Consider the following 26,773-nt stretch of genomic DNA (forward strand, 5'->3'; position numbering starts at 1 on the left):
TCATGTTTCCTCAGTTTAGACTGTCTGAAATTTGCTGCTGATATTTGTGACATGTTTTGCCCCAAACTGCATACAGAATCCCTTTGGAAGTCTTGTCTTAGCTGGGAAAAGCTGAACAGAACAATCTCCACTTTGCAGAGAATCCCTTTCTGCGTAACCACAGCCCAGTCAAGTATGTCCCATTTCTTCTTCTTATGGATAGAAGTACTTAGCATGAATCACCTTTCTGTGATTCAAAAAAATTCCTCTGTGAATCTGATGCTATTCTACAAGGTGCCTGTAATTAAACTAAGTGTCCCCTTCAACAATTTTGTGAACATTTTCCATTTTTCAAGGTATTGCTAAACAGAAATAGGCTAAAAGCAGATGCCCACTTCAGATTCTCCCAGCCCAAATGTGAACTAAGTCCAGTTTTATGAAGAGGTTATTTGCTATATTGTTTATGTGAAATTACTGTATCTCCCCATTTTCCTCACAAGAATGTCACATGGGAACTTATAAAATTCTTACAAAAGGCATATCTCATCTATTGCTTTCCCTTTGTTACACCAGTTACCCTGTTAAAAGAAGAGCTTTCATTAGTACCATTCATTTCATTTCATTTGTCCCAGTCCAAGTCAACCATACATCATGTTACTGGGTTCTGGGAATTTATACAGTGGGTTCCATTAATTTGTGGGTATCAAAGAAAAGCAGATTTGTCTGTATTTCCCTACGTCATTATTTTTCTTCACTTTATAAAGACATACTAAATATTCTTGCATCTCATTTCTGTAGTAACCTTGTCTTTACCACCCTGCACATTAGCCTCTCAGAGCTTATCCGTAAATGCCATAGCTGAGCATTTTTGTTTCCTCTATTTGAAGGCATTCCGAAATATTCGGAGAAGCAGACCCTGATGCATTCTTGCTTGTCTCTTACTGCACTTCTGTTTTTCTCTCTGCATCAGCTCATTTTCTATTGTGTTTTTAATGATTTCAATAACTGACAGCTATCCTGGCACTTTCCTTCATTTTCACATAATTTTTCCTAAGTACACATACCTACCAGTTCCCCAAGCCAGGTAAAGCATACTCTCTTAAGCCCATTATCCTTACTCTGCTGCTCCACCATCTTTTCTTTTCTCAGGAAAGTGAACCTAATTATTTTGGGGCCTTTTCCACTCAAATTTCCTTCCATCTTCAACTTCCTAAAAGAGATCTCTGTTAGAATGGAGTCTACCTGATAAAGCCATTTCCAGAATCAGTTTCTGTGCCTTCTGTCTCCAAGAAAGAACTGCATGGACTGTCTGTCTCACAGGACCAGCTGTGACCCTGTAAACTCCTATTCTCTGCTTACAGTGTGATGTACCTTCACAACTATTACTGCCAAAGAGCACATTCCGCTGACAGCACCTAACACCCACCACAAATACTTGGAGGCCCTTGTAAAGACTTATGGGGAATTAAATTAGTTTCTTCAATGGGTCGAGTGGTTTAATATGCAGCTCCTGCCTTTGCAGCACAGTTTTAATTTCACCTCAAACAGAAGAATGTTGTGCACCGTGGCTCCTATTTTTCTTAACAACTGGACAACACAATTCATAACCAAAAGAAACCATAGTAATGCTCTGTGTTTTTAGATAAAGATGATTGTTTTCAATTTAGCATGAACAAAATGTATCACTGAAACAGACGTCTTTCCTGAGTTATTTAACTTCAGTGATCACAAATCATGTTTTGCTCTCATATCATCTAGCAGCTCCAGGGCTCTGTTAGTCACAGCCTCACGGGTGTTTATTTGTTGCTTCTGATTTCTTCCCTTTCAGTTTGGCTTTTAACTTCTCATTTTCTTTGCCACGCATATCCACTGACAAGACAGCCAGCCAGAGGAAAAGTTTGCCTGTTTCATCTTATGCAATGCCAGCCTTCACAGTGTCTTATCTTTCTCAGTCAGAATATAGATATCTCCACCTCAAATCACGGGCAAAATGGAAAAGCCACACCTATGCCATTGCTGACTTTTTCTAAATTTCTTCTTTCAGACTTAACATAATTGACATTTAGAGTGCAAAACCATTTACTCAGCTAGGGAGAAAAACCAGGCCCTAAGTTTGGGATCAATAATGTCAACAGAAGTATTTCTACTGACTGCTGCAAACTTAGTTGAGGCTCCAGAAAACACACTTACTCTGTTAAGTAAATAGGGCAGTCTGTGGTAACAGCAAGCACTTCACAGCTTTTGTTCACTCTTCAACAACTAGGAAACATTTCAAAGCACCTTCTTCTTTTATAGCATCATTTCTCTATGATTCAGAGTTAGGACAGTAGTTCCAAGTACTACCATGTCCACAGCACACATAATTCATTTTATTTGTGTTTCTACATAAAGACAATAATTAAGTATAATTCACTGTAATTTAAATTACTGCAATAGAAATCTTTCCTATTGAGTTTGAAAGCATGACTGGGGAAGCACAGATCCAAACAATGGGGCTTGTCTAAAGGCTGGTTTTACAAAAGGGGTGAAGCTGAAACACCCTCATCCAAAAGGCAGTTCCTCTCCTTGCAGGAGCGTGCAGGACCTGCCAGCTTAACCTCTCCAGGACGTGCCCGCCTTTCTCTGGTGACTACAAAAGGAGCTACAGAATCTCTAATTGTCATGGGACCCTAATGAGCAAGAATATTCTGGATATTCTTAAAGACAATTTTATTAGAACCAAAATGGTACTAAACTCAAAAGTCTCCTTTCCCCCCCCCCTTTTTTTCTTTTAATAAACAACTGGAAAGATTAACTTGGAGAGACTAGATCAGACAGAACTGAAATTATTTTCAAACCAATCTCTCTCTGCTCACCATCTCTGTGCAAGGTAGTTCCATGATTCCAGGGTTTGGTTTAAGCAAAGTCAGCAGCTTTCCAAACTGCAACAAATGCTGACATTCTTCCTGGAGCCCAGGAAGCTTTTCAACACCACAAACACCTGGCTGTCTTCTTTCTGCACATCCCAGCTCCTTTTTCCTGGCTATAGTATTACTACCATAGTTTGAAGATTCCAGCCCTTTCAGCCCAACACAGGATGAGGAACAGACCCCTCTCCCTACCCCAACCCTCTCCCCCTCCCTACCCTAACCCTCTCCCTACCCTAACCCTACCACTCGAGTGCCTTCAGTCACTCACTTTTATAAAGAGATCCAACATGTAAAGTGAGCACAAACCCAGCAAAATTATATTGTCTATCACAATTTAAACATTTAACCTCCAAGTTCTGAAACTAAGAGCAACAAGTCTTAGCCCAAGCATTTCTATATTTTTTCTGGACTTCTGCTTTACTGCATGATGGCAAAAAATCATTAGAGGTTACTTAGAACCAATTGTTTTATATCTAAGTATTCTCCAGCAAGGTGGGCCATCATGTATGCTCACAAGTTGTTTAAAAAATGCAAACAGTGCAAACACAATGTAGTATGAGTTACTCCTTACGCAGAGAATTTATCAGTATTTAGTAAAACTTTGAAGCGTCAAATGATAGTTGTAGCCACACATTTCTTGTCTTGAGAAAAAAGGATATGATTCAAGTATAAAAAATTGCTATAACTGGGAAGCAAAGAAGGACACTAGAAATGGAAAAATCAAGACTGATTCAGGCACATAATGGATCAAAATATTCCTTGTTGGTCTAAATGGAGCAATTATAACCCGAACATATTACTGAAAAATGATCCACATTGAGAAATATGAAAAAGCAATTTTCAATTGTTTAATTTTTCTTCTATATATGTAATTTGAAAATACCTAATAATATTTAGGTAAATGACAGCTTCCTCTTGCCCACCTCCATCTTTACATAAAACCCAAATAGACTAGTTATTTTCCACTCTGTTAGTTTCCTGAAACATTACTATTTTACAACAAATATCCCACTACTTATTCTAACTCTTATTAGATATTCCATTACATTGAACGACTTCCATTCAAACCTTTTATTAAACTCCATAAACTTGCCTTTACTCCCTTAGATGGAAACACATCTGCATATAGTAACTGTTGTATCCAATAAAAGCATACTGTAAACATGCCAAAGGAAAATCCTAAATAAACTATTAAACTGTACATACCACAATGTCCTCTATTTCATGTACAAGAGAAGTAACAGCAATGTCTCTAGTTTATCTCAGATAGACTCATCTTTTTGAAGACCAAAATGAGACTTGGGTTTTGCTTCAAGGCACTCCCACAGATTCCTCTGGGTCTCACTCCAGCCAGTGCTTGTTAGTCAGAGAGGCCTCAGAGAAAAAAAAGCACATAACTGACTTTGGATTTTCCCACTGTTGCTAAAGCTATCTCAGCAACAAGAACAACTCCAGTTTTCATACTTCTAGCCATTCCTTATAGAATCATAGAATATCCTGAGCTGGAAGGGACCCAACTAGGATCATTGAGTCCAGCTCCTGGCCCTGCACAGGACAACCCCAAGTCTCATACCATATCTTTGAGAGTGTTGTCCAAATGCTTCTTGATTCATTACAACTGTATTTTTTTAAGAAAATCTTCAGTCAAATGGAATTCAACAACTGAAGTCCCAATAGCTTCAATGACACGAATTTGTTCACTAAACATTAAATGTACTGCACGGTCTGCATATCAGCACCTCCCCAGGCTCTGCACCTTCCTTGCAGGCTGTAGACTCTGAGGCTGCAGATATTTTCAGCCAAATGTCTTTGGTTATCAAGAACAAGCACTAGCTGCCTTGCAACACTGACACCATCTCCCTCTTCCATGCACAGAGAGGTGCCATGAAGAGTGACAACACCATTAGCTGAGAAATGAAAGAGATCAAGCTAATGGAGAGAAAAATGCTTTACTGTCAGCCATCAGGACTGGGGAGAACTAGCCATCTTGCCCTGAGCTTTGCTTTATGGTACCCAGCCTGCTTCAGCAGGTTTGGGTTTGCTTTTTTTGTTTGGGCTTTTTGACAGGGGGAGTGGGGTGGTATTTGTCTTTTTAGTTTCTTGTCTCTCTTCATATTTTACATCACCCAAACTCCCAGCTCTCAAGTGAAGCCTCATTCAAGTCAAGCTACACAACAGCAGTGAAATATTTTAGCCTTCTTTTGTTTGAAAAGGAAAATAAATACCAATACCTGGGTCTTTGGACGGTGGTTGCTCCTCTTTTGTAGAAACTACATTGTAACCTCGAATTGCACTAGTAGCATCTCAGCTCTGTAGAAGGAATAAATCTCCCTTCCTCAAGGCAACTGGACGCACTGAGACTGTTATTTCTTTAGATAAGTATATGCCATAGATTGGACATAATATAACAAAGCAGAAGATGTTGTTTAAATAAGAAGGATGCACTTCAGTGAGTTTCACTATACATTAGAATTACATGGAATGTTGAAAAGGCAACATGACCAGAAAGTCTTCCACATACAACAGCTCAGTAAAGGATGCAAGACTAATAAGCCATACAAGATTTGGGCATTAATTATATTCATTTTTTCTCTGACACATATGTAAATTATGCCACTATTCCCTTGAACCCACATGCTGACTGCCCCTTCTCAATCACAACAAACATAAGCTAGGTGCATTTTTCTGTCAAGACCCACAGCAATCCTAATACCATTTCTTATGCAGTAAGAGATCTACTTCTACTCCTCATCAGCTCACAGTGCTGGCATCCATTTCTGGGTACCTGTAGGCATAACACGTTTTCCTTTCTCCTTTGAAGGAGCAGTAAAAAAAACTCCAGAAAACTGTAGCACTATCCTCCTTCAAATCCTTCTTAATAAGTTTCCTGTACTACAATGTTGACAAATGCTTGCAGCTGCCTGAGATTGCAGCTGACTTCCACTATCCCTTCAGTTCTTCCTTCCCAAAGCCATTTGTTCCATCTGGCTTAAACCTTTGATGAAAACTGTCTGCTAAGAAGGGTCACTTTTAGGATTGGAAAGGAGTGAGTAATTGATACTCTACACATTGTGCTGGGCTCTCCATCTCTAAATAAATTCAAGAATGGTAATTCCTCTAAAGGATCTCCACAAAACCAGAATGGAATTTTATCAGGGGATCTCAGCTTGTTACACACACATTATATTTAACTGACTCACCAGACAAATGCAACTGCCCTTGTAATTGGCAACTAAGTAGGAACTACACTGGTGGGCTACTCTGTGCTCATTACACAGCAACGGTCTGTTAGACAGGTTCTCTCTCAGTTTTTAGCCTGTTAGAAGCACACCCTAGATGCACAGGCTGCCCCAGGCCAGGCAAGCCACCAGAAGTAAACTAGTGGCAATGGACTGCCATTACCCTGGTATAGCAGGCTGGCAGTTTGATATACTGGCACTTTTTTCCTTATTTCCATATGCTGCTACCTATACAAGTGTTACAATGTCCTTACTCTGCTTAACTGTGAGTTTGTATTTTATTTACACTTGCAGAAAGAGTAGTAGGTGAACTGATGCACTACAATTTTCTGGATTCTAGTTTAATTCAAAGCCCTGAGAGTTCTTATTTACTGGGCTTAAGATCTTTTCTTTCTGTAAAGCAAAAAAAAAGCATCACAAATGGAAGCATCCCAAAGACTTGAAGAGAGAATTTAGATATTTGTACATTTTAATTTTTTTCTTAGTGTTAACTTTAAAAGATCAAAAGCAAATAACAAATCTGAATCACTTCAGGTAAATTTTAAATTAGCAAATATGGCTGCCAACTGAATCACAATAGTCCATCATGAAAATATTTCTATAATTCTTTTAAGTTATCAGTGTCTGGTTAGCAGGTTCACTTAACACCAAGAAACATCCAGAAGACGAAATTCAACAATGCCTGCAACAATGCAGAATTATATAAGTTATCAATTTATTTAATAATTTTCCCATGTTAAAGGGTTGAGGGAAAAGTAAAGGCTAAAATTACGTTTCTTCAAAGAAGCAGGTTCAAAGCACAAGCTACTCTACACTAGATCAAGAAAAGGTTCTACATGAGAAAAAAGATGAATCAGGTGGACTCAGTCTGGACTGTGCACAACCAGCACCTGCACAGATCGCACCAGCTACTGCAACATTTGTGAAGGTACTTTTTAACAACAGAACTAGTCAGAAAATAGAGCCTGCAGTCCACTGGAAGCTGTAACATATTTCTTCTTCTCAAATGAACAGGATTCTAAATTTCTTCACAGTGAAAAATAATTAGACTTGGAAGTGTTTTAATAATGTTGAAAACAGTATATTCTATTACATGGAACATGACATAAATAGAAATTAGTATATAATAGTGATGCAAAATCTATACTTGCATACTGTATAGCACAGCAGTACCATCAGCAGGTTTAATGTGTCCATAAATGGATACTAAATGGAATAGTCTGGGACATCCCTAATACAGTAGTCATGGTTGCTGGAAAGCATGAGGGAAATGGATGGCAAAACTGGAAAACAGACCCTGCCTAAACAGCATCTGGTAGTGCCACCACAGGAGACAGAACACTGTGCTACATGGACCATTGGTCTAACTCAGAAGGGCATTGCAAATACTCTTGAAATGTTCATGTACACCCTACAGGAACAAAAACACCTGGAAAGAATATTTTGCCCGTCTTCTTGACATTCAGCAGAGTCAAAGGAATGTATTTGTGTAACACTTCTTGGCAATTCCCTCTACCTATCCAGAACTGAGAGGTTGCTACAAAATGCTTTGGTATTACAAAGCTGTAAATTTTGTGGAAAGTCACTCCTTACAAAATTTTTCCCCTACCAAGGTAACTTTTAGCTCATGAAATAATATTTTTTAAAAAATCTGTAAAAATAGTGCATGTTCCCTCTATTTCCTACAGAAATATATCGAGAACAATAAAATATACTAGCTTACTTATATGACTCACAAACCTAAATTCATCTTAAATATGGCATGCATAATTATGTCTTTTGAAAATGGACTGAAATGTTTCTAAAGTTCTACCTGATCTCTGTAGGCAATTAATTATAGAAATATCTCACATTATGATTGTGGCCTTTGGCTTACAGTAGCAAGTAAAAGCTGTGTAACACCTATCACTTACCTTGCTGTGGTATATTCAGCTTTCATACTTTCTTGACTAGATTGTTCTTTACACCAGAGCTCAGGCAAGTGCTGTGCCACTTTTTCTCCCCACTTGCCCTTGACCTACATGATCACCTGTAGGGCCTGATACGATTTACCAACTCTGCTTCATCTTCCATCATTTAAATCCCAACTATCTCAGATATTTTCCCTTCTGAACGAGCATCCAGAGCAGAAAGAAATGGGCTATAGCACACTGCCTTAGCTGTGTCATCATGCTGATGTCTGCTGACATGAAACTGCTAAGCTGATTCATTCCAAGCATAATACTCATGGGATTTCTTTTAAAGACAGACTCAATAGGCCAGTTTCTTCTGCCTGCATCTCTGGACATATGTGACAAAGTTTAATGCACCTGGCAGAAATCCTTTCCCCAGCAACATTATTTTATAAATGTGATTAGAACAATATCTAAAGAAGAACAGATGTCCAGACTATCTGAGCGTAGCTCACAGACATAAGGAAATTTCTGAACTGAGAGTCAAGAATACTGTTATTCTGTATAGATGTATTCCTTTTTCACTTTCATTCCCATAAGTAGTTTCCTTAAAAATATTGAACTGAGAAAGTTTGATTCCTTTATTACCAAAAAATTGCTAATGACACTAAAAGGTTTCACACTAGTATTTCCTCTAGTTTTTAATTATTAGTTAAAATTCATATTTACACTAATCTCAGATTTAGGTTCTTACTTGTGTTAAGATGAATACAACATGGTAACTTCATACTTCTATAAATACTGTTCCAGAGTGTAACACGAACTGTGTTATGAAAAAGGTTCTTTATTTTCCCAAGTAATGATTATGCATGTTTTTAACTGATTAGAGCTACACTGAAAGGCTAAATCAAAGTATAAGACTAGCCACTTATCTCTTGATACTTTATATATATAAAAAATCTGTTTCTTTTAAAATAAAAAACCCCACCCAAACAATAACGCTACTCTCTCAGAAGTGTATTTCCAGCTCACAGAACTGCAACTTCAAAATGTTTAACAAGATCAGTTAGAAGCACATTACCACAGAGACAGAAACACTGCAAAGAAAATTAAATTCAAATGTTCAGTAGAAAATGAGGAATTTCTCTTCAAATTGGAAAAAAAATATTTTCTATGAAGGTATGTGCTATTAGGCAATTAAGCAAGGACATTCAGAAGAAATGTCATGCTCATCCAGGGTTATTCTGTAAAAGATAATCTCCACCATTATGAAGCAACTGGTTTTACCTTCTATAGACATAGTAACAACTGTCAGATGACCCACACCAATAGGTCAGCTTTAAATTCCATCTAGCTGTAGGTAACAACTTCTTGATAGTCATCTGCTTTAATCATTTCTAGTCAGAGGACAATACCTTCAACCTGGACTGTGAACATCCACTGCCTCATTGTTGACATATGCCTTGGAACAGGAAGCAAATGAAACTGCCAATTTTAGTTAAAAATGGAATGTCCAACTATCTTGTCCTAGAATTTGAAAGCACAGTTTCAACAGGTACCACAATGTGTAAGAATAGATTCATTTTGAGGAACACAGAGGAAGATTCCCATGGCAAGCCCTTCACCAAAGAAAGACTTTAGATCGCAAATCCTATGAGTCCCATTAGAATTTGTACCTTAATTCTGAAGGCACAGAACTATCAGTATAATATTGAAATTAGAATGCCGAACTCAGAGCAGACATTTAAATCAGAATAGTGAAAAGACTAACCACTTTTCATGTTAAGCACTCTAGAAAAAAACATTGAACAAATGACTTGCATCTCATTCATTGAGTTTACACTCGACATTGGAATGCCAACTGAAATAAAATTCTCATTTTTCTGTATTATTTACCTCAAGAACTAGCCAAAGCTGGTCTCCATTTTTCACATCTTTCTTATAGTACATGCCATAGAACTTGACTACATTGGGATGATCAGAGAGAGCTTTCAAAATGTTGTACTCAGCTTCAATTTCTTCATCAATATCCTAGTGTTATAAATGAGAAACACATAGCAGTTAATAAACAAATAATGATAGCCATTTAAAAACCCCAACACATAGCATTTTCTGGCAATTAAAATATAGGTTGAAACAATACAAAGAAAAAAGAAATAGAACATGAACATACAACTCAGAAGGCTACAAAGCTTGATTGTGCTTACTCAATAAAAAAGAGTTATCTTTCCTTTTGTCTTTATCAATTTCAACTAATGAACACACAGGATTTGACAGAGCAGCCCTCAGGAGAATGGGGAAGGATCAAGGGTCATGGTGGACAACAAACTGTAACCAAGAAGACTAACAGAATTCTGGGGTGCATTAGGAAAAGCACTGCCAGCAGGTCAAGGGAGGTGATCCTGCCCCTGTACTGACCCTCGTGAGGCCACATCTGGAGCACTGTGTCCAGTTCTGGGCTCCTCAGTACAAGAGAGACACAGAGCTCCTGGAGCGAATCCAGCAGAGGATGACAAAGATGATTAAGGGACTGGAGCATCTCTCTTATGAGGAAGGGCTGAGGGAACTGGGCCTGTTCAGCCTCGAGAAGAGATGACAGAGGGGATCTCATCAATGTCTGTAAGTATCTGAAGGTGGGGTGCCAAGATGACAGAGTCAGGCTCTTCTCAGTGGTGCCATGCAATAGGATAAGAGGCAATGGGCAGAAACTGATGCACAGGACGTTTCATCTGAACATGATGAAGAACTGCGAGTGAGCAAAAACTAGAAAAGGTTACCCCAAGACCAAGAGGGTGCAGAGTCTCCCACACTGGAGACACTCAAGAACCCTCTGGACACAGGATTGTGCCATGTGCTCTAGGATGACCTTACTTGAGTGGGGAGGTTGAACCAGATGACCCCACCATTGGTTCCTTCCAACTGTTCTGTCATTACAAAGCAAAGCCAGTGCCACCTATAAGTAGGTAGGTATGCAGATGCCTTGGGAAGTTACATGTTACTGTTTTAGTCTTAAGGGTATCTTCAGCTTGAAATAGCGAAGTTAGAATTACCTTTCTACCTCCCTGTGCACAAACAAGTATGGTGCCAGCCACATTTACCCATTTACCATCCTACTTTCTAGCATCATCTGGGAATTCTTCCTCATTTTCTACTGTCACAGAAGCCGGTCACATCCATGAACTCTCTGGGTTTTCCTTCTGAGTTACAAGAGTTGTGGGTTTTGTCAGTCTTTCCTTACAGATTTTGAGTTTCTTAGGCAATGAGTCAAAACTGTCTGGAAGTGAGAGATGAGGACAAGTTTTATCAACACATGCACCAGGAGCTGTGCAAAACCCTTCAGACCAAACATGGATACCAGCAATGCTAGGCACTGGATGACTCAGATCATCCTTTCCCCCTATTTACTGGAAATGCTCATTGAGAGACACACTTTCAGTCACGCTGAGAAAATACTCAAATCCTCCTGACCACAGGTAAGGCAGAATAGCTGCAGTCATTTTTCCTCATTGTGGTGAGATCTCAAAAAAAGTGTTATACTTCTTTCCAGGTTTAAGACATTTTTAATACAATTTGCTATTTACAACTGCAAAAAAAAAAAAAAAGAAAGAAAAATCCATTTCAGAAGAGGGCTACCTTATCAACTCCACTATTCATATGAGTGGATTTTGCATCAATGAAAAGCATCGTCTCGCTGCCAAAACCCTGTCTCACCACTGCAAATTGTGGCCACGGCAGAGAAAGGGGATGCACAGTATTCCCAGTGAATGATACTTCTCATTCTTTTCAACTCATTTGCCCCAAGAGGGCTTTGCTCACTGGCTTTTTACACAGGTCTCTCCAATATCCAACTAAAGTTCCTCATACAAACCCTTTTGTCTTGAGACCAGCTTGACTGGTCTCCAAGAACTTGGTCTGTCACTGGTGTTTTCAGGAACCAGGCCATTAAACTTTCATACTGAAACTACAAGAATAAATCTTCTCACAAAGGAAGAGCTTTAGCAATCTTGTTATTGGAGTAACCAAAAAACAGCAGAAATGTTCCATTTTAAAAAAAAGAATGTACTCACTGTGAGTTAGTTTTCCCATAAGCACAGCACAGAATACAAAAATAAAATACAAGGAAGGAAGAAAGAAAAAGCAAGGTACTGAAGATGGCAGAGTATGGAAAGAGAAAGAGTGGAAGCAGGGATGAAAAGAGAAAACACACCTGCCAAAAATAAAAGAAAAAAAAAAGAAAACAAATACAGTCAAAAGCAAAGAAACTAGATGCAGAATATACAATAGTTCTGACTGCCTTGGGGAAATTGGAAGAAAATTAGCCCACTGTCCTACTGTGATTTAATAGAGGTTTCTGTCTCCTGAGGGGTACTCAAGTTTTTATGAGATTTTTGCAATTATAAGGAGAAACTATATGAATATTCATTTTGTGCCTACTAAAAAGAAAAATCTCCCTTTGTATTTTCTGAAGGAAGAAAAATTGAAATACTTAGTTGAATTTAATATATTTATATATATATAAGTATCTCTATTAGAAATGGTAGAGTGAATATTTTCATCCTATATATAGGATGATTTGGCTAAGAGTTCTACGGTAAAATGGTATTTACTTTTAACTCCTTAAAAGACTGAGAGCTTCTCAGTTCTATCTTCATATATTCTGATTTCAACACCTTCATTTTCCTGTTCCAGTTTCAAAAAGCTGAGCCATTATTCAACAAAAATAATCTGAGCTCTAAAGGATTAAACATGAAATCCTAATTTCAGCCTTATGTCACCCATGATAAAGTAGGTTTCTAGTTTAATTTGGAAATATCAGTTAAACCAAGTCCTATAAAACCATATTTCTTCTGCTTTGTTTCCAGTCCATCTCTCAAGCAGCACAATTCTGAAACCAACTTCAAAGACAAAAATTTTAAAATGTAAAGAAGAAAATACATAAAGTATCTTTTTCTTCATTGCAATGGCTCCCTCTGCAGCCGTTAATAATACTTTCAGTTTAAACAAAAAGAACTTGTTTATTGCTTTCCCTCTGTTTCTAACACAGGATTGCCATTTTAGCAGTAAAATGGAGGTACAGCAGCTACTCCAGGCATCTGTAAATAGGAGGGGGAAAAGAATAGTATTCTTAGAATAAAAAGAGCAATACATTTTGTTACAAGAGTCAAGTCTTGAAATATGATGTCAATTGCATTATTTCCATTTTTTCATTAAAATAAGGAATCTGTTTTCATCAGTTACACCTTCACCCTTCTTCATTTTCTTCTTGTATATTTATTTATTTGGTTTCTTCCATCTTCTTTGCATTCTATTTCCTTTTTTACTACTTAATCTCCTTCTCTTTCCTCTAGCATCAGCATCACTACCTCTTCTTTCTTCCCATCATCATCCTTTAATCTTTTCATAAAACCTCCAAAGTGTACACAACATTGAAATTTTTCCCGATTCCTTCAGTGATTCCTGCCATAGCCAGCTGCCACTGCAGAATCATTCCTGAACACTTGTGAAACAGATGAAAGCACAAGCATTTCCTGCTGAACAGGCATTTAGACCAACACCAGCAGCAAGGAAGGCCTGCCTAGGCATTCTAAGCACAAGAACCTTGTTTACAGTAAGTAACAAAGTCAAAAATACATTTCAATACATTTGAACTCATAAAGATCCTTATCACTTGGCTGCAAGTTATGTTTACTCTGGGAGAGGTATGTGGTATTGAATTGAGATGAGCACCCTTTTGCTGCTTTGAAAGCATGCTGAAATAAAAAGCAGATCAACAAGAAACACAGCAAAGATAATGCAACACACTGTGTTTTCACAAACACATTTCATGGACTTCGGGGCCATGGGATCAGAGTTTGATACTCTGTGTTATGCTGAGGTAGACAGAGCCCTGTGTGCACCTCCAGAACTGCAGGATTCCACATGGCATGACATGCTCTTCCCTTCCTGCGCAGAACCTCACAACCCTGTACTGGGAGTGCAAAAGATGAACTCGAATGGGCGACTGAAACAGGAGCAGCTGCTTGTCCATGTTTTGTGGTTTACTGTTCTTGAGAAAAATCCCAAGCCACATGCAGCACCACTGAAGTCAATGGGGTATGTATGCCTTTACAAACCAGACTAATGTTCTTAATCTTTGAGCATTAACCTGCCACACAACAAATGTCAGTCACTGAGAACAAAAATATACTCTACAACATTATAATTCCACCTTCCAGCCACCTGGTGCCTTCTGTGTAGGAGCTGCTACCTTTGCATTTTCCATTTGAAAAGATCATAGAATCATAGAATCGATTGGGTTGGAAAAGACCTTCAAGATCATCGAGTCCAACCCTTGGTCCAACTCTAGTCCATTTACTAGATTATGGCACCCAGCGCCACGTCCAATCTGTGTTTAAAAATCTCCAGGGATGGTGAATCCACCACCTCTCTGGGCAGCCCATTCCAATGCCTGATTACTCTCTCTGTAAAGAATTTTTTCTGATATCCAACTTAAATTTCCCCTGGCAGAGCTTAAGCCTCTGTGATCCCTACATATTTTGGCACATTCTAAAAACACGGAATGAACAATAAAGTATGCTATCTTATTTTTTCAGTATCCCTCATAGCATGTAACTGAGCTACAAGCATGTACTCAGATGCTTGAAGGTACATCCTAAGCACTTAGAAGTACATAACTCTCTTACTGGTTACTATGTCAAAAGAAGAAAAAAAAAAAGGAAAGCAAACAACAGTAAGAATAAGCTAGGACTCCTAGTAGTGAAAAGGAAAATAATCAGTTCTGCTTCTGAAAATAAGAGATAAACAAGGAGGAACCAAAAGCAAAGTAACACAGTTTAGATATATTTCTGACTTCTGCTATAGGCAACCATTTAAAAGATCACTTATGATAAGAAAAATGCGTTGATAGCTAGTCTGATACTTAGCAGGCTGAAGCAGTTTATTTTACTGTCATTTCTAATGCAAACAATCTACAATGATAAAGAGAAAAAAAGACTACATAAACTCACAATTTGATAAGCACAAACCAATTAATTTAAGTAGCTTACGTGAACAGGGTCCAAAATTTTGACTGCTGCTTTGCTGCCATTTTTCTTATTTAACACCTTGAAAACTTTTCCATATGTTCCTTTGCCAATAGTTTCAATTATTTCCCAGGTATCTGAAGGATCAGGAAAGCTATCAAATATTATTGTTTTCCCAGTCAAAGGAAGCATCTCAAATGATGGCTCCTAGGAAAAAGAGATCCCAATGTTCACTCAACAAATGGTTAACAGTAATTGCTTTCCTATAAATACAAAGAGAAACACACATTCCAGTCTCAAACACTAGAAATGTTTTTGCACAGAAAGCATAATGAGTAAGAACTTAATACAGGTATGTGCAGTCAACACAGTATCAAATGAAGGGAAATTCAAAGGAAAATTTGAACCAATTTCAAGTTTGAGTGAAGCCAGTGGAAGCTTTCCCATGCACTTCAATGAAAATATAATGTCACTCTTGGATTTTGAAAGGGCAGGGGAATGAAAGTCAAGTTCATAAAATCCCAAAGAATTTGGTTCCATTACCAAGAATCAGGCAAGGGGAAGAAAGCCCACACAAAACAAAACATCTTAAATCGTAGTATTAGTTTCATTCAAATTCTTACAGCAAACAATCAGTTTTATAATTCCATTCTTAGCATTTGAAATATTATAAACACATCATAAGGCCAAGCAAATCAAAATGGCAGATCTCTTGACAATACTAAGGTCTTGTGACAGTCAAGCACTTGCAGTCATGTTTATCAATGTCCATTCATTAACAACCAGTTTTTGTACTGTAAAGGAAACACCTTTTACAATGATGGAATTGTATCCATCACTTACCAGGTTACACCTATGTCCTGGCTGACTACAATTGACTCATACCAGGAAACCTGCAGCAGCCTGTTGTGTACTTGGACTACAACCAGTACCGGCCCACCACCCTGATTTCAAGTACTGTGGGAACAAAAAAACCCATTTAACCTGCCACAATGAAATTCCCTTCAACACTGTTCCAGGTTAAGGTCAAAGTAAAGACAGAGGATCAAGATCCAGAGACATATAGCTGTAATAAGTAAATCCTCAGTTTTCCATTCCAATTTCCCTCTTTATTTTGTCCAGCCCTCCCCCTGGGATTCACATAGACTTAACTGCATCAGTACAGTGACTGCACTCTCTTCCTTAGGCATTACCTTTCCATTCCATGCCTCGGGAACTTCACCACTTTCAGGAAAACCATTTCTTCCCCCCAGAAGAATATAAATGAGTTACAACAGGTTTTTTTTAACTTCCTTTTTCTTTTGCCTTTGCAATAATTCTTTTGGGAGTTTTAATCACTTTTTATATAAATGCTTTGTAATTAGATGGTATTTGGGAATGCACAAAACAGTAACCAAATTGGGAATGATGAAAGGATTAGGAGTCATAATTCCAAACCCTTGCTTTGAGGGAATTTCAAAATTTCTCTTTCTGAGCTTTAGTTTTTAGAATTGAGGCTATTTGTTCAAGGTTTTACTGGATACAAAATCTGTAACTAGTGATGTTTTCAAGAGAAAAAAAGCAAAAAGCTATCAATAGGTGCTTTCATAGGAACTGAGGCCTCCAAATCATATTGAAACTTGTCTACATACACACTATTTCCTACAGAATGTATAGTTTTCTCTTAAAATCCAGGGCCTACTATGTCTCACGTTACAACACAGGAGCTTCTGACCCAGTTTACAGTAGGAGATACGCAGAGTTGAAGAAACGAAGATTTACCTCCTCCCCTTCAAAGATGAGCACTTAAGATGCAGGAGCTCAAGGAACAGCTTCATATATTTAGCCTCTGCCAAAGCCAAGCAAGGATCTATGATACCTTGAATCACCAAATACAGCCCTAAGCAAAGGTCCATGCCTCTGCACAGATGATTTATACCAAGTAGAACATTCTAAGAAAACACATGTACCAAACCTGCAGTTTCAGAAGGCTTCCGAGGCTTCATTAACTCCCAAGATGTTGACACAATGCAGCTGAAATTCATTGACTCACAGCATCAATTGCTTATTTGTCTGCAGAGACTGGTACAATGAGAACTGCAAAGGGGCCAAGGAAACACGATCCTGCAGGGGCTACTTGGCTATCAGAGAAAAGTGCTACAGAACTTGCCATATGCTTGTATTTTCCTCTGAAAATCACACCAGTTGCACTTCATCTTCAGAAAAATCACCACATACCTCATAAAAAATGGATTCAATAGCTGTTGTACTTAGTTCAGTAATTTAAGAGTGCTATTTCAGAAGGAATTATTCACGCTAATTCTTTTTTCTTGATTTACAGCTTCAAAAATCATAACTTGAGTAAGTTATACTGAACGCCATGTTTCCTCACTTTAACCAATTTTAAGAACAAGCCTCTGCAGCAAATTGTTTAACTTCCACCACTATTATTAAAAATACATTAAATAGTATTCTTTCAAGTGTTTTGTTCTGGGTGGTAAATAATCTTTTATCACATCTCAGTGACAATGAGAAAGCTGATAATGATTTAATCTCCTATTTCAGTAATAAATTGGACTGTGTCTGGAATATGTCTGGATGCCCAACCAACTGGATATTTTACCATACCTCCCACCGTTAAAAATTTACTTAAAAAACACCGCAATTTACAACTTGATCCAAACCTCTATGCTGGGAACGTACCCTTGAACCACTAGGAAAAAAACCCTTTAAAATACTTCTGTTGTGCTCAGCGTGACAGTTTGCTCAACTTCTGCTCAGATTTTGGCTAACCTGGCGCCTGGTAAGACCTGATGGATGCTGGGAGCAGTGTCAGTACTTCAAAGCAAGAGCACCAAGTAGGCAGACAGGTGGCCTGAAAAAAGGTCAAGAGCCATTATGGAGCAACACCACCAGCAAATGCCTGTCCCCTATTATCTTTCCTATTGCAGGTTCCTAGAATCTGATAACTTATAAAAATGGGATAGGACCTCCAAGCTGGAGGTATTAAAAAAAAACCCTCCAAGCTGAAAGGTACAAAACATGAGCCTACCTAAAAAAGCCTTTGAAGCAATCCAACAGCAGCTGGACTGCTGAGGCTCTCCTGGCTCCTTGGTGTGATACAGAGGACACCTGCACTGTGACTGAGGAGAAGGGATATGCAGTCTCTTAGCCTTAGCTAGGTTTTGTTCTTTGGTTTTTGCTCATAAGTGCATGAGTTATGGGTAATAAGTTATAAAACCTTATGGCTTGAACGGTGACTAAATAAATTCACATGATAGACTGACCTGCTCAAAAGGAGTTTGAGCCCCTGTTTGTCGTGCTTATTACAGTTCTTAATGAGCTCGTGAAATAAAGTTTAAATCACAGAGTACACAGGCCTGTAAATTTGAGAGACTCAAACAGACTGTGACACAGTGATTAAATCATGGTATTCAAGGCAGGGGAAAAACAGATTTGTAGTTGTAAGTCAACAAGCTAATGTGGTTGGTTTTTTGGTTTGGTTTGGTTTGGGGGTTTGTGGGTTGGTTGGTTGGTTGGGTTTTGTGTTTTGTTTTCCTCTGAGAGGAGGATCTGGTGTTGGATATAAGAACAAACTGGGTGAGAATTCTTATGAGCCAGTCCAGTGTGACTTTTTCCTTCACATCAAACATGCACACCCTATGCAGCAGACCTCAGGCCCCATATTTGAGATACCCAGAGATACCCCATTCAGCATCCATGCTGGCAGACCTCTGCATTCTCCATCATTTTCAGTATCTACCGAGTTTGGAAAGGGAAGGGGAAGACTCCTAAGAACACAGTATATCTACTGTGGACTATCTGATCACTGCAAAGGCAGTTCAATTAAGTACATTTATCACACCCAAAGCTTCAGACACAAACCAATTGCCCTGCGGAGGGCTTTACAGTCAAGGCCACAGAGCATTTACAGACAACACAGTCAAGTGGGAATAAGCAATATGTTTTCTTTACAGGTTTGTGTTGAAAGCACAATGGACCCTGAATTTCACATAGCGTATTACGTTAAACCAATATTTTTACTACTGTTTCACACCACCTAAGTGTGTAATGTCTCTCTAAAACTCCCCTCCCAATAGTTTCTGAATGGACCTTCATCTCACTTGGATGAAAATATATCCATTTCCTCCATAAGGAGCTAATAGAACAAGAGAGGCACCCTGCCTCATGTTACCAATCTTCCTTCACAAAGGGAGCCTACATAGTTAGCAAAGCAGACACCAATTCATAAACAACTACAATGAATTCTGCCTTTAGGCTCCCATCAGCATCTTGTCTTCTGGCTACCACAATTTCCTGGTCTTGAAAACTGGAACCAGGACCTCATTGTTTCAGTTCAAAACAGCTCTACCGAGGTTGCCTTTTGTTTATTTATCACTCTTTCCTTTCCATTGCAAATATTACTTGTGTTTTACCAGACAGCTCCTGCACATATCCTACCCTGTAACTTGCCAGACATCTTCACATCTGTCATGACTGATAGATGTCAGGTGCAGGGAACACAAGCTCACATGGCCTGTCAGGTCTGTTACCTCTCTGCAGGTGACAATTCCATTTGTTCAGACTGTGAAACTTAAACTTCCTGCCTAACAGATACCAGAAAAAACAATCATCCTAAAACAAAAACAAAACCAAACAAAAACAACAAAAAACCCAAACAAAAACGAAATAACAAACAATCCCCCAAACCCACAAACAAACAAAAACCAAAACAAAAATAAAACCAAAACTGCACCAAAAAAAACATCTCACCTTTATCCAATAGCTAATTTAGAAGATCTTTGGTCTGGTACCGATCACAAGGCACAGTGAGGCCTTGAAACACTTAATGCAATGGCACAGTAAAATCCCAAAACCCATTTCTTCTTATTGCATGAGTTTACGCCACACTAGCAAGTATTTAATAAGAAAGTTAAAGGTTGCTGCATGGAATTCTCAAAACAAGCTAAGAGCCTACAATATGCCCTCTATCACACTAGCACCTACAAATTTCTGGTTAAATATTCAAATAATTTGATTATTCAACTAAGGACATGGATTGCAGCTGATCCTCAGCTAGTATAAATGTAGATGTAATGAGTAAATTATGCAGTATATTATTTTATCAATGGTTCAAAGAGTAAGTTTTGCTCTGGGAATTCCAGTATCACTCCCATTTAATTCTGGGGGAATACCTGGCTTCTGATTTCAATGATGAGACAACCAATATCTGAATGGGAACTATACTCAAATCTAAGCTCACTGTGAGCAGATTATCCAGTTTAGCAATTAGTTAAAGAAAAATATTTGGAACACAACAGGATGAATTTTTTACTTCTTTGTCAAAACCTGAATGCATGTAGCATTATAACTTCACTCTAAAAAAACCCAACAAATTTACATAATTACATAATTTTTGTACTATCTATATGAATTATCCTCTTTGATTGCACATCAGTTTGCTTCCTACTTTTCACTCTATATATTCCCCAGTGTTTTTCCAGAACTAAACAATTCCCACCTGCAAGAAACCTTCCAGAGAGGGAGAAAAAAAATAATCGCTTTAACCCCAGGTATGGTAGATGAAGAGTAAAAATCAATAACTTTTTTAACAGTCAGTCCATTTCTTTCACTGTTGTGTGTTTACGTCAGTGAGAAAGGCACAAGTCACATCAACTTAGGTGGGCTTCACCTAAGCTGATGTGTAGAATACACCTATTGGAACCTAAGCTAGATGTTATAATTCCATTTTAGTCAGTCAAAGCAATCAAAAATTGATTCACCTGACCTGCTTAGTACCTACCTTAGCATTAAGACAGCTTGGTCTCCAGGCTTATGATTCTACTGGTGAAGTTTTCACTGACTACAACAGGAACCCAGTTATACACTCTGAGTTGCAGCCATATTAGGTGAGATGAATTCTATCCTACTTAAATGCTGGAAACAAAGAGTTACAGCTTGACATCTGCAAAATTAATATCAGCCCTAAACTACAGTGAGGAAAACTGCAAGCCAGCCACATCTCATCACCTGAAAGCTGTCAGTCAACTTGGACATTGTATGGTGATGTACAGAAAAGGCAAGCACCATGCAATGACATTGCCAAGCAAACTTTGAATACAACCACCGAACTCTCAATTAATGTAAATGCAGAAATAATTGGTTACTTAAAGCATTTGGAGGCAAGGAGTGGTGATGAATTTAAGTTAGTATCAGACAATATAGTTCCTGTGCACAATTCAAAGTATAGATTCAATCTTACGGCTATTCAAGGAAGAAACTTATCCAATTTTGAGGCTCTTTCTTAATGTTTACTCTCTGAAAGGCTGGGTAACTGCTTCTTGTGTTTCTCAAAACACTTCTCTTTGCTGTCATCCAGCAACAACTTTCTCAACAAAGCAAGGCAGCTCTCAGAGACACTTGATGCCTCTGGACTCCTTGACCTTTGTAAAACTTCTACATGCAGTAGAGAAACAGTACTGAGTAGTGTCAGTACCTGATCTCCTTCTACTGATAGATGAGTATTGGGTGTCCAAACTGACATTCCATCTGCTGATTATTATTCAGCTGATCTTGACATTTTGGCTTGCTGCAGACTGAAATGGCCAGCCCTGCTCATGGGAGGCTCCAGCACTTCACCCTCTGAACATTCCCAAAGGATATGGATGCAACTTCAGTGATAGGTTCCACCTCAGTTTTCTTCCATTCCATGCCGTGCACCACAACAGTCAGAGTCCCATGGCATGCTGAGGCTTACAGTTCTCAGGAAACTCCATCGGAGAAGGGTTTTTTTAAGCAAAAGGTTAAATAATCAGTAAGGCCTGTAAGCATTCAATTGAATCTCATGCATAGGGGCTAACCACTGGATGACAATCCTTGAGTTTAAACACGACACCACTACAGGACCCCAACTTTTAAGACAACTTGTAACTAAAGGAAGAGGCTATGAAAATAACATAGAAACAAAACACTAAATTTAATTGCTGTGTCAATTCTAAAAGCTCCAATATTTTGAAAACAAATGAGAGCTAAGATTTTTGTGCCAATTGTCATCCAACAGACGATATTTATGCAGGGGCATTACAATCATGGAAACAAGATTAATAACAGAAAGGGAAATGGTTCATTATCAAATTATATTTGGACTTGGTGCCATCAGAAGTAATGAACTGACATATTCAGCTCATTTTGTGGCTCCCAGAAGAGAGGCACTGCAAGGGATGAGAATTATTTTTCAATGACTAAACTCTAGATCAATATATTAGCACATACCTTAGCTTTCAAAGCTAAAGCATCACTCAATTTTCCTACTTTAACACAGTAAAACTTTATAAGGCCATAAAAATCAATATGGTGCGACCTCACTCCCGATTTCTCAGAACTTTTAACAGCTGCAAAGTGGCAACTCAAAATTAATTTAGCAGCTGCATCAATTGAGTTTTGACAGCGCTTGAAATTAAGGTGATAGTCATTTGATAGCAAGATAAGGAAGGCATTACAGTTAATAAGCAAACTTGCTAGCACTCGGCATCAGTAGGCGAGAAGCTGCGGCGTGTGAGTGTACCGCGAGGCTCTGTGGGCACGGTCAGAGCCCACACGTGTCCGGCCGAGCCGCCGGTACCGCCGCGGTCCCGCGTGTGCGTGGGGCGGGCAGCTCTGCCCCGCTGCGGGAGCGCCGCGCTGGCCCCACCGCGGGCAGCACGGCATCTCTCCCGGCTACTCCGCACGCGTTCCTTACCCAGAAACTTACACACAAAAAAACCCCTAAAAAAGTAGAAACAAGCAAGGGTCCCCTGAGCGAGAGAGCGCCAGGGCCAACCAGCCCCTCACATGCCCCTGGGCCGGGACCTCCCGGCTCCGAGGGGCCCCGCCCGGCCAGAGCCGACACCGGGGCCGCGGGAGGGACCCTCGGGGGGCCGGGCCAGCACCCCGAGTGGGCCGGGCCGCCCCCAGTCCCTCGGCGAGGCGTGGCCGCCGGGCAGCGCAGCGCTCGGGAGAATCCCCGCTACACCGCAGACCCTGCTGTCCCCTGCCCCCCGCTCCTGGCCGGGGATTACCCGCAGCGAAACTTCCAGTCCCCGCAGAGACAGCCCTGCCGAGGGGGCCGGGGCCACGCCACCGCCGGTGGCCGTGCCTCGGGTTCGTCCTCCTCCTCCTGCCGACGGCCCCGGCTCGGCTGCGGTCCCGCCTCGGGGTCAGTGGCGGATGAGTTCGTGGCCCCGATAATCCCCCGCAGGCGCCGGCAAAGCCGGGAGGGCTCGGCCCGCCCCGGGCAGGGCGCGGCGGGGGCGCCGGGGCGGCCCGGGCTCCCCTCCCGGCGGAGCAGCGGCGGCTGCTGAGCGTACAGCCGGCCCGGGCCAGGGACACCGGGCACCCCGGAGCCGGGCGACGAACACCGGGCATCCCGGAGCTGGGCCACGGACACCGGGCCACGGACACCGGGCACCCCGGAGCCGGTCCACGGCCAGCGCACCCTGGTCCGACCCACGGGGCTCACACGCACCGGCGGCCGCGGAGCACCCAGCGGGGCCGCGGGCCTGGGCCCTGGGGCTGCGCTGCCCTGAGGAAACCGAATGGACCTAAGTGGACCCTAAATGTAATTGAGATTGGGTGCACGCCCCAAGCTCACGGTATTACCTGTTGCAGAGAGGTGACTACACAGCAGCTGCACAAAATAGGTGTAGTAATAGGGTGAAGTTGCAAGACAATTTTCGCAAAAGTTGGGAATCGGGTGAATTTTATCAGTACAGCTCCTGCATGGTACATGAGGACTTTAATTATGCTGCTTAGGTTTTCTTTGGAAGATCTCTGATAAATGCACTTGTAAAGAAACAGCCAAACTGGATCGGCACCAGGGATCATACGCCTTCATTGGAGACTTTTGCTATTGGATTGAGTTTGTCTCCCTCCATTTTTCTAATAGTATTTTAACTTGTTTTTTGTGTTCAGACAGGTCTGACATTAGTTGAGCTGTTTCAGTCACAAAAGCAGAGTAGGTATCAAGTGTAGTTAGTTCAGGGAAGGCCTTTCCATGCGAATGTATCTAACAGGAAAGGCTGCTTATCTCCCATCCCAGACGTCAAAGAAATCACATGCACAAGAAACCTTGTAAAATTCCTCACTCTGGAAAAGTCATCAATAGAAACTTCTTAAACCCCAAAGCTAAATAGCCATGAGCCAGATATGTATAAGGATGAGAGGCCTCTTTAATATTCTTCATCAAAACACTACTACTTTATTGCATAAAAATTGCTAACATTTTTAGACTATGCATTGCATTATGCACATAGAAATTTATGAGGAAAAGTTTAAGGTCCTATATAGTCTTTATTAACTTTTTTTGATGGCTCCATAACTGTTTCTACTCCCCTGGTTGAGACCCTATGAAAATACAAAATGAGCTTCCTATTTTTATAATCTCATTTTACTGATTGCAGTTTGAAACACTGGCAAAATAGGCCCTCAGTTGTAAAAACATCCATATCTTTTAGGCTTGAATCACCGCATGAACAACACTCTGCAAAGCCTCTTCCTTCCTGAGCAAAACTTTCATTGCTTTTGGTTGCGAGTGTACACTGGGGAGTGCCCTTAGGAATACCTGGCACCCCACTGCCTTTTGGCTGCGTGTCTGGTGGATGGCAGGTCACATGCAGAAGCACGACAGTCTAAACCTCTGCAGAAGTTTGATCAGAGTACACCAACAAAAAAAGGCTGGAAGCCTCTCAGTGCAAACCCAGGCACAGAAGGGGGATGATGGGCACTCATACCTCTCCTCCCAGGCACAGCTGGCATGCACCTGAGACCTGGAACTGAGAAGTGCTTAGACCCAGTCATAGGAACCAGAAAAGGCAGAAACTTCAGTGGTTGGTTCATGTGTTCCCTTCCACTTCTAGAAGAATTACCTTAAAACCACTGCTGCCCACCTTGCCTACCTGTGTGCCAAAGTCACTGTTCCTTAGCTCTGAAAACCTAAAATTCCCTATGAGCATTGCCTCTTCCACTGAATGGGCCTCTAAGGCAAAACCCCATGATAGTACTCATCCAACTAAGCCATTTGGAGTGTTGTATACATTTATGTCTTCTGCATTAATTAATTTTTCAGGTGAACTGGTCTGTGAAACTCAAAATAACTCATTGTCTGTTTCAATTACATAATCATGAACAGTGTGTAAGTAATGGCAGCCTGTTGCTGCAAAAAGGGTCTTAGTTTAAATGAATGAAAGTCACAATCAACCTCCAAGGCCTATAGAGTCAGGCACTGTTCAAACAAAACAGGAGTTTCAGCACTTAGGGAATGACAGTTCTGGTGTCAAATAGACACTGGTTGTGCTGGAAAACTTAGGCATGAAATGATGAAGTCACATTCAGTGTCATGCAGGCTACGCTTCTCCTTTCCCTTTATTTCCTCTCCTTCATCTTCTTCCTCTACCTCAACATGCCTTGGCTTTTGCCCCTCATTTTCCCCAAAATTATTGTTTTGCTTTTATCTAGGAAGCCTTTCAGATGAGATTTTAAAGTTCATGAGTAAATATGGGTGTATTCTCTCCCTCAGAATACATTTGAAATAATTAAGGACAAATACTATGTATTGATGATATACATATATAGGTATTAAAAGATAAATGAAGTGTGATCATCTCCACCTGTACCTGGTATGAGGATAAGTTGCCCTTATATACTATCTTTTTAACAGACTGTGATTAGATTAGTTTCAGACTCTCTCCTTGCCTTTTAACAGGTTTTAAACTTCATAGAAGTATTGTGGGTGCAAGTCTGAAAACTATTTTTAAATTACTGTGCAAGAACTATGAAAGCAGTATGAACAGACACCCTCTCAAAGCATCTTCAATGTTAGATCACACTAGACAATTGCTTTTAGAACGTCTTAATCTGCATTGAAATATAATGAGCCAGAAACATACATTAAGTAGAATGGACCACTTTTACTTCAGAACTGATACCTTCAGACTTTTACATTCTTAGGAGCCTCTAATGACAAAAAGCAGGGGGAAAAGATGCTCTTGTGATTAAGGCACCAAATTAAAACTATAATTTACTTGATGAAACATTTTCTATGTTGTGAAAAACCATACTACATCCAGACAAGTTCAGGATCCAGCTATGCAGGACACCATAGAACCCCCAACAAAAGGGGGTCCTCGGCTGCTGGGCTCCAAATCCTGAGCAGAGCTCAGCCATGGAGAGTTTGCAGGACCTAAGGCATATGTTCCATCTTTTAATCTATTTTATTTTGTTTATAATTGATATTTTAATAGTATTACACCCATGAGGAGGTGTTCTGATGGCTAACTATGTACATATGCAAATAAGTGATGAATCAAAAGATCAGCAAATATATAAAGGATAACTCAAGAAAATAAACAAGCATGTTTAAGTATCAGAAAAGAGACCACCACTATAAGAATCAAAGAACTTACCTCTCAGGGGAACTGCTTTTTGACCTCTCTGGCTGCTTAACTGAGCGCAGCCTGTAGCAAATATAGGGAACTCCTCCCCTTTTGGTGTTTATTACAGAGAAGCAATACTTCCTGCAACACCTGAGTAAATATCCTCTAGGAAAATCACCAAAGAATTTATCTACTGCAAGCTTAGTATTCTTTTGATCATAAATACCATCCACCATAATGAATTATGAAGGATGTCCAAAAGCATAAGTTATTTATTGAATGCATAGGTTTCTCTGGAGCAACCCTGAGCTTTGCCAGATATTTTCTTTAGTTTATCAAGAGCTC

At 39.9% G+C, this 26,773-nt stretch overlaps 1 protein-coding gene across 10 annotated transcripts in view; it reads right to left on the minus strand.

Moving 5' to 3' along the window:
• Window positions 1–26,773, minus strand: part of MYO3A (myosin IIIA) — a 170,406-nt gene that overhangs the window by 91,691 nt on the left and 51,942 nt on the right. For 4 of the 10 annotated variants that reach the window (XM_071560615.1, XM_071560614.1, XM_071560608.1 and 1 more), the window contains exons 1-3: window positions 26,459–26,747; window positions 15,066–15,248; window positions 9,916–10,050 (exon numbers count right to left, since the gene is read on the minus strand). In XM_071560615.1, coding sequence (XP_071416716.1) covers window positions 9,916–10,050; window positions 15,066–15,233 — 303 coding nt within the window. In that variant the 5' untranslated portion in view covers window positions 15,234–15,248; window positions 26,459–26,747. Of the gene's footprint in view, window positions 1–9,915; window positions 10,051–11,069; window positions 11,142–15,065; window positions 15,249–23,077; window positions 23,140–26,458; window positions 26,748–26,773 lie in introns of those variants that run through there. The other 6 variants (XM_071560618.1, XM_071560611.1, XM_071560613.1 and 3 more) reach the window with 4 other exon arrangements.

This window comes from Pithys albifrons, chromosome 7, assembly GCF_047495875.1.
Source record: "Pithys albifrons albifrons isolate INPA30051 chromosome 7, PitAlb_v1, whole genome shotgun sequence".
In the NCBI taxonomy this organism is placed as follows: Eukaryota; Metazoa; Chordata; class Aves; order Passeriformes; family Thamnophilidae; genus Pithys; species Pithys albifrons.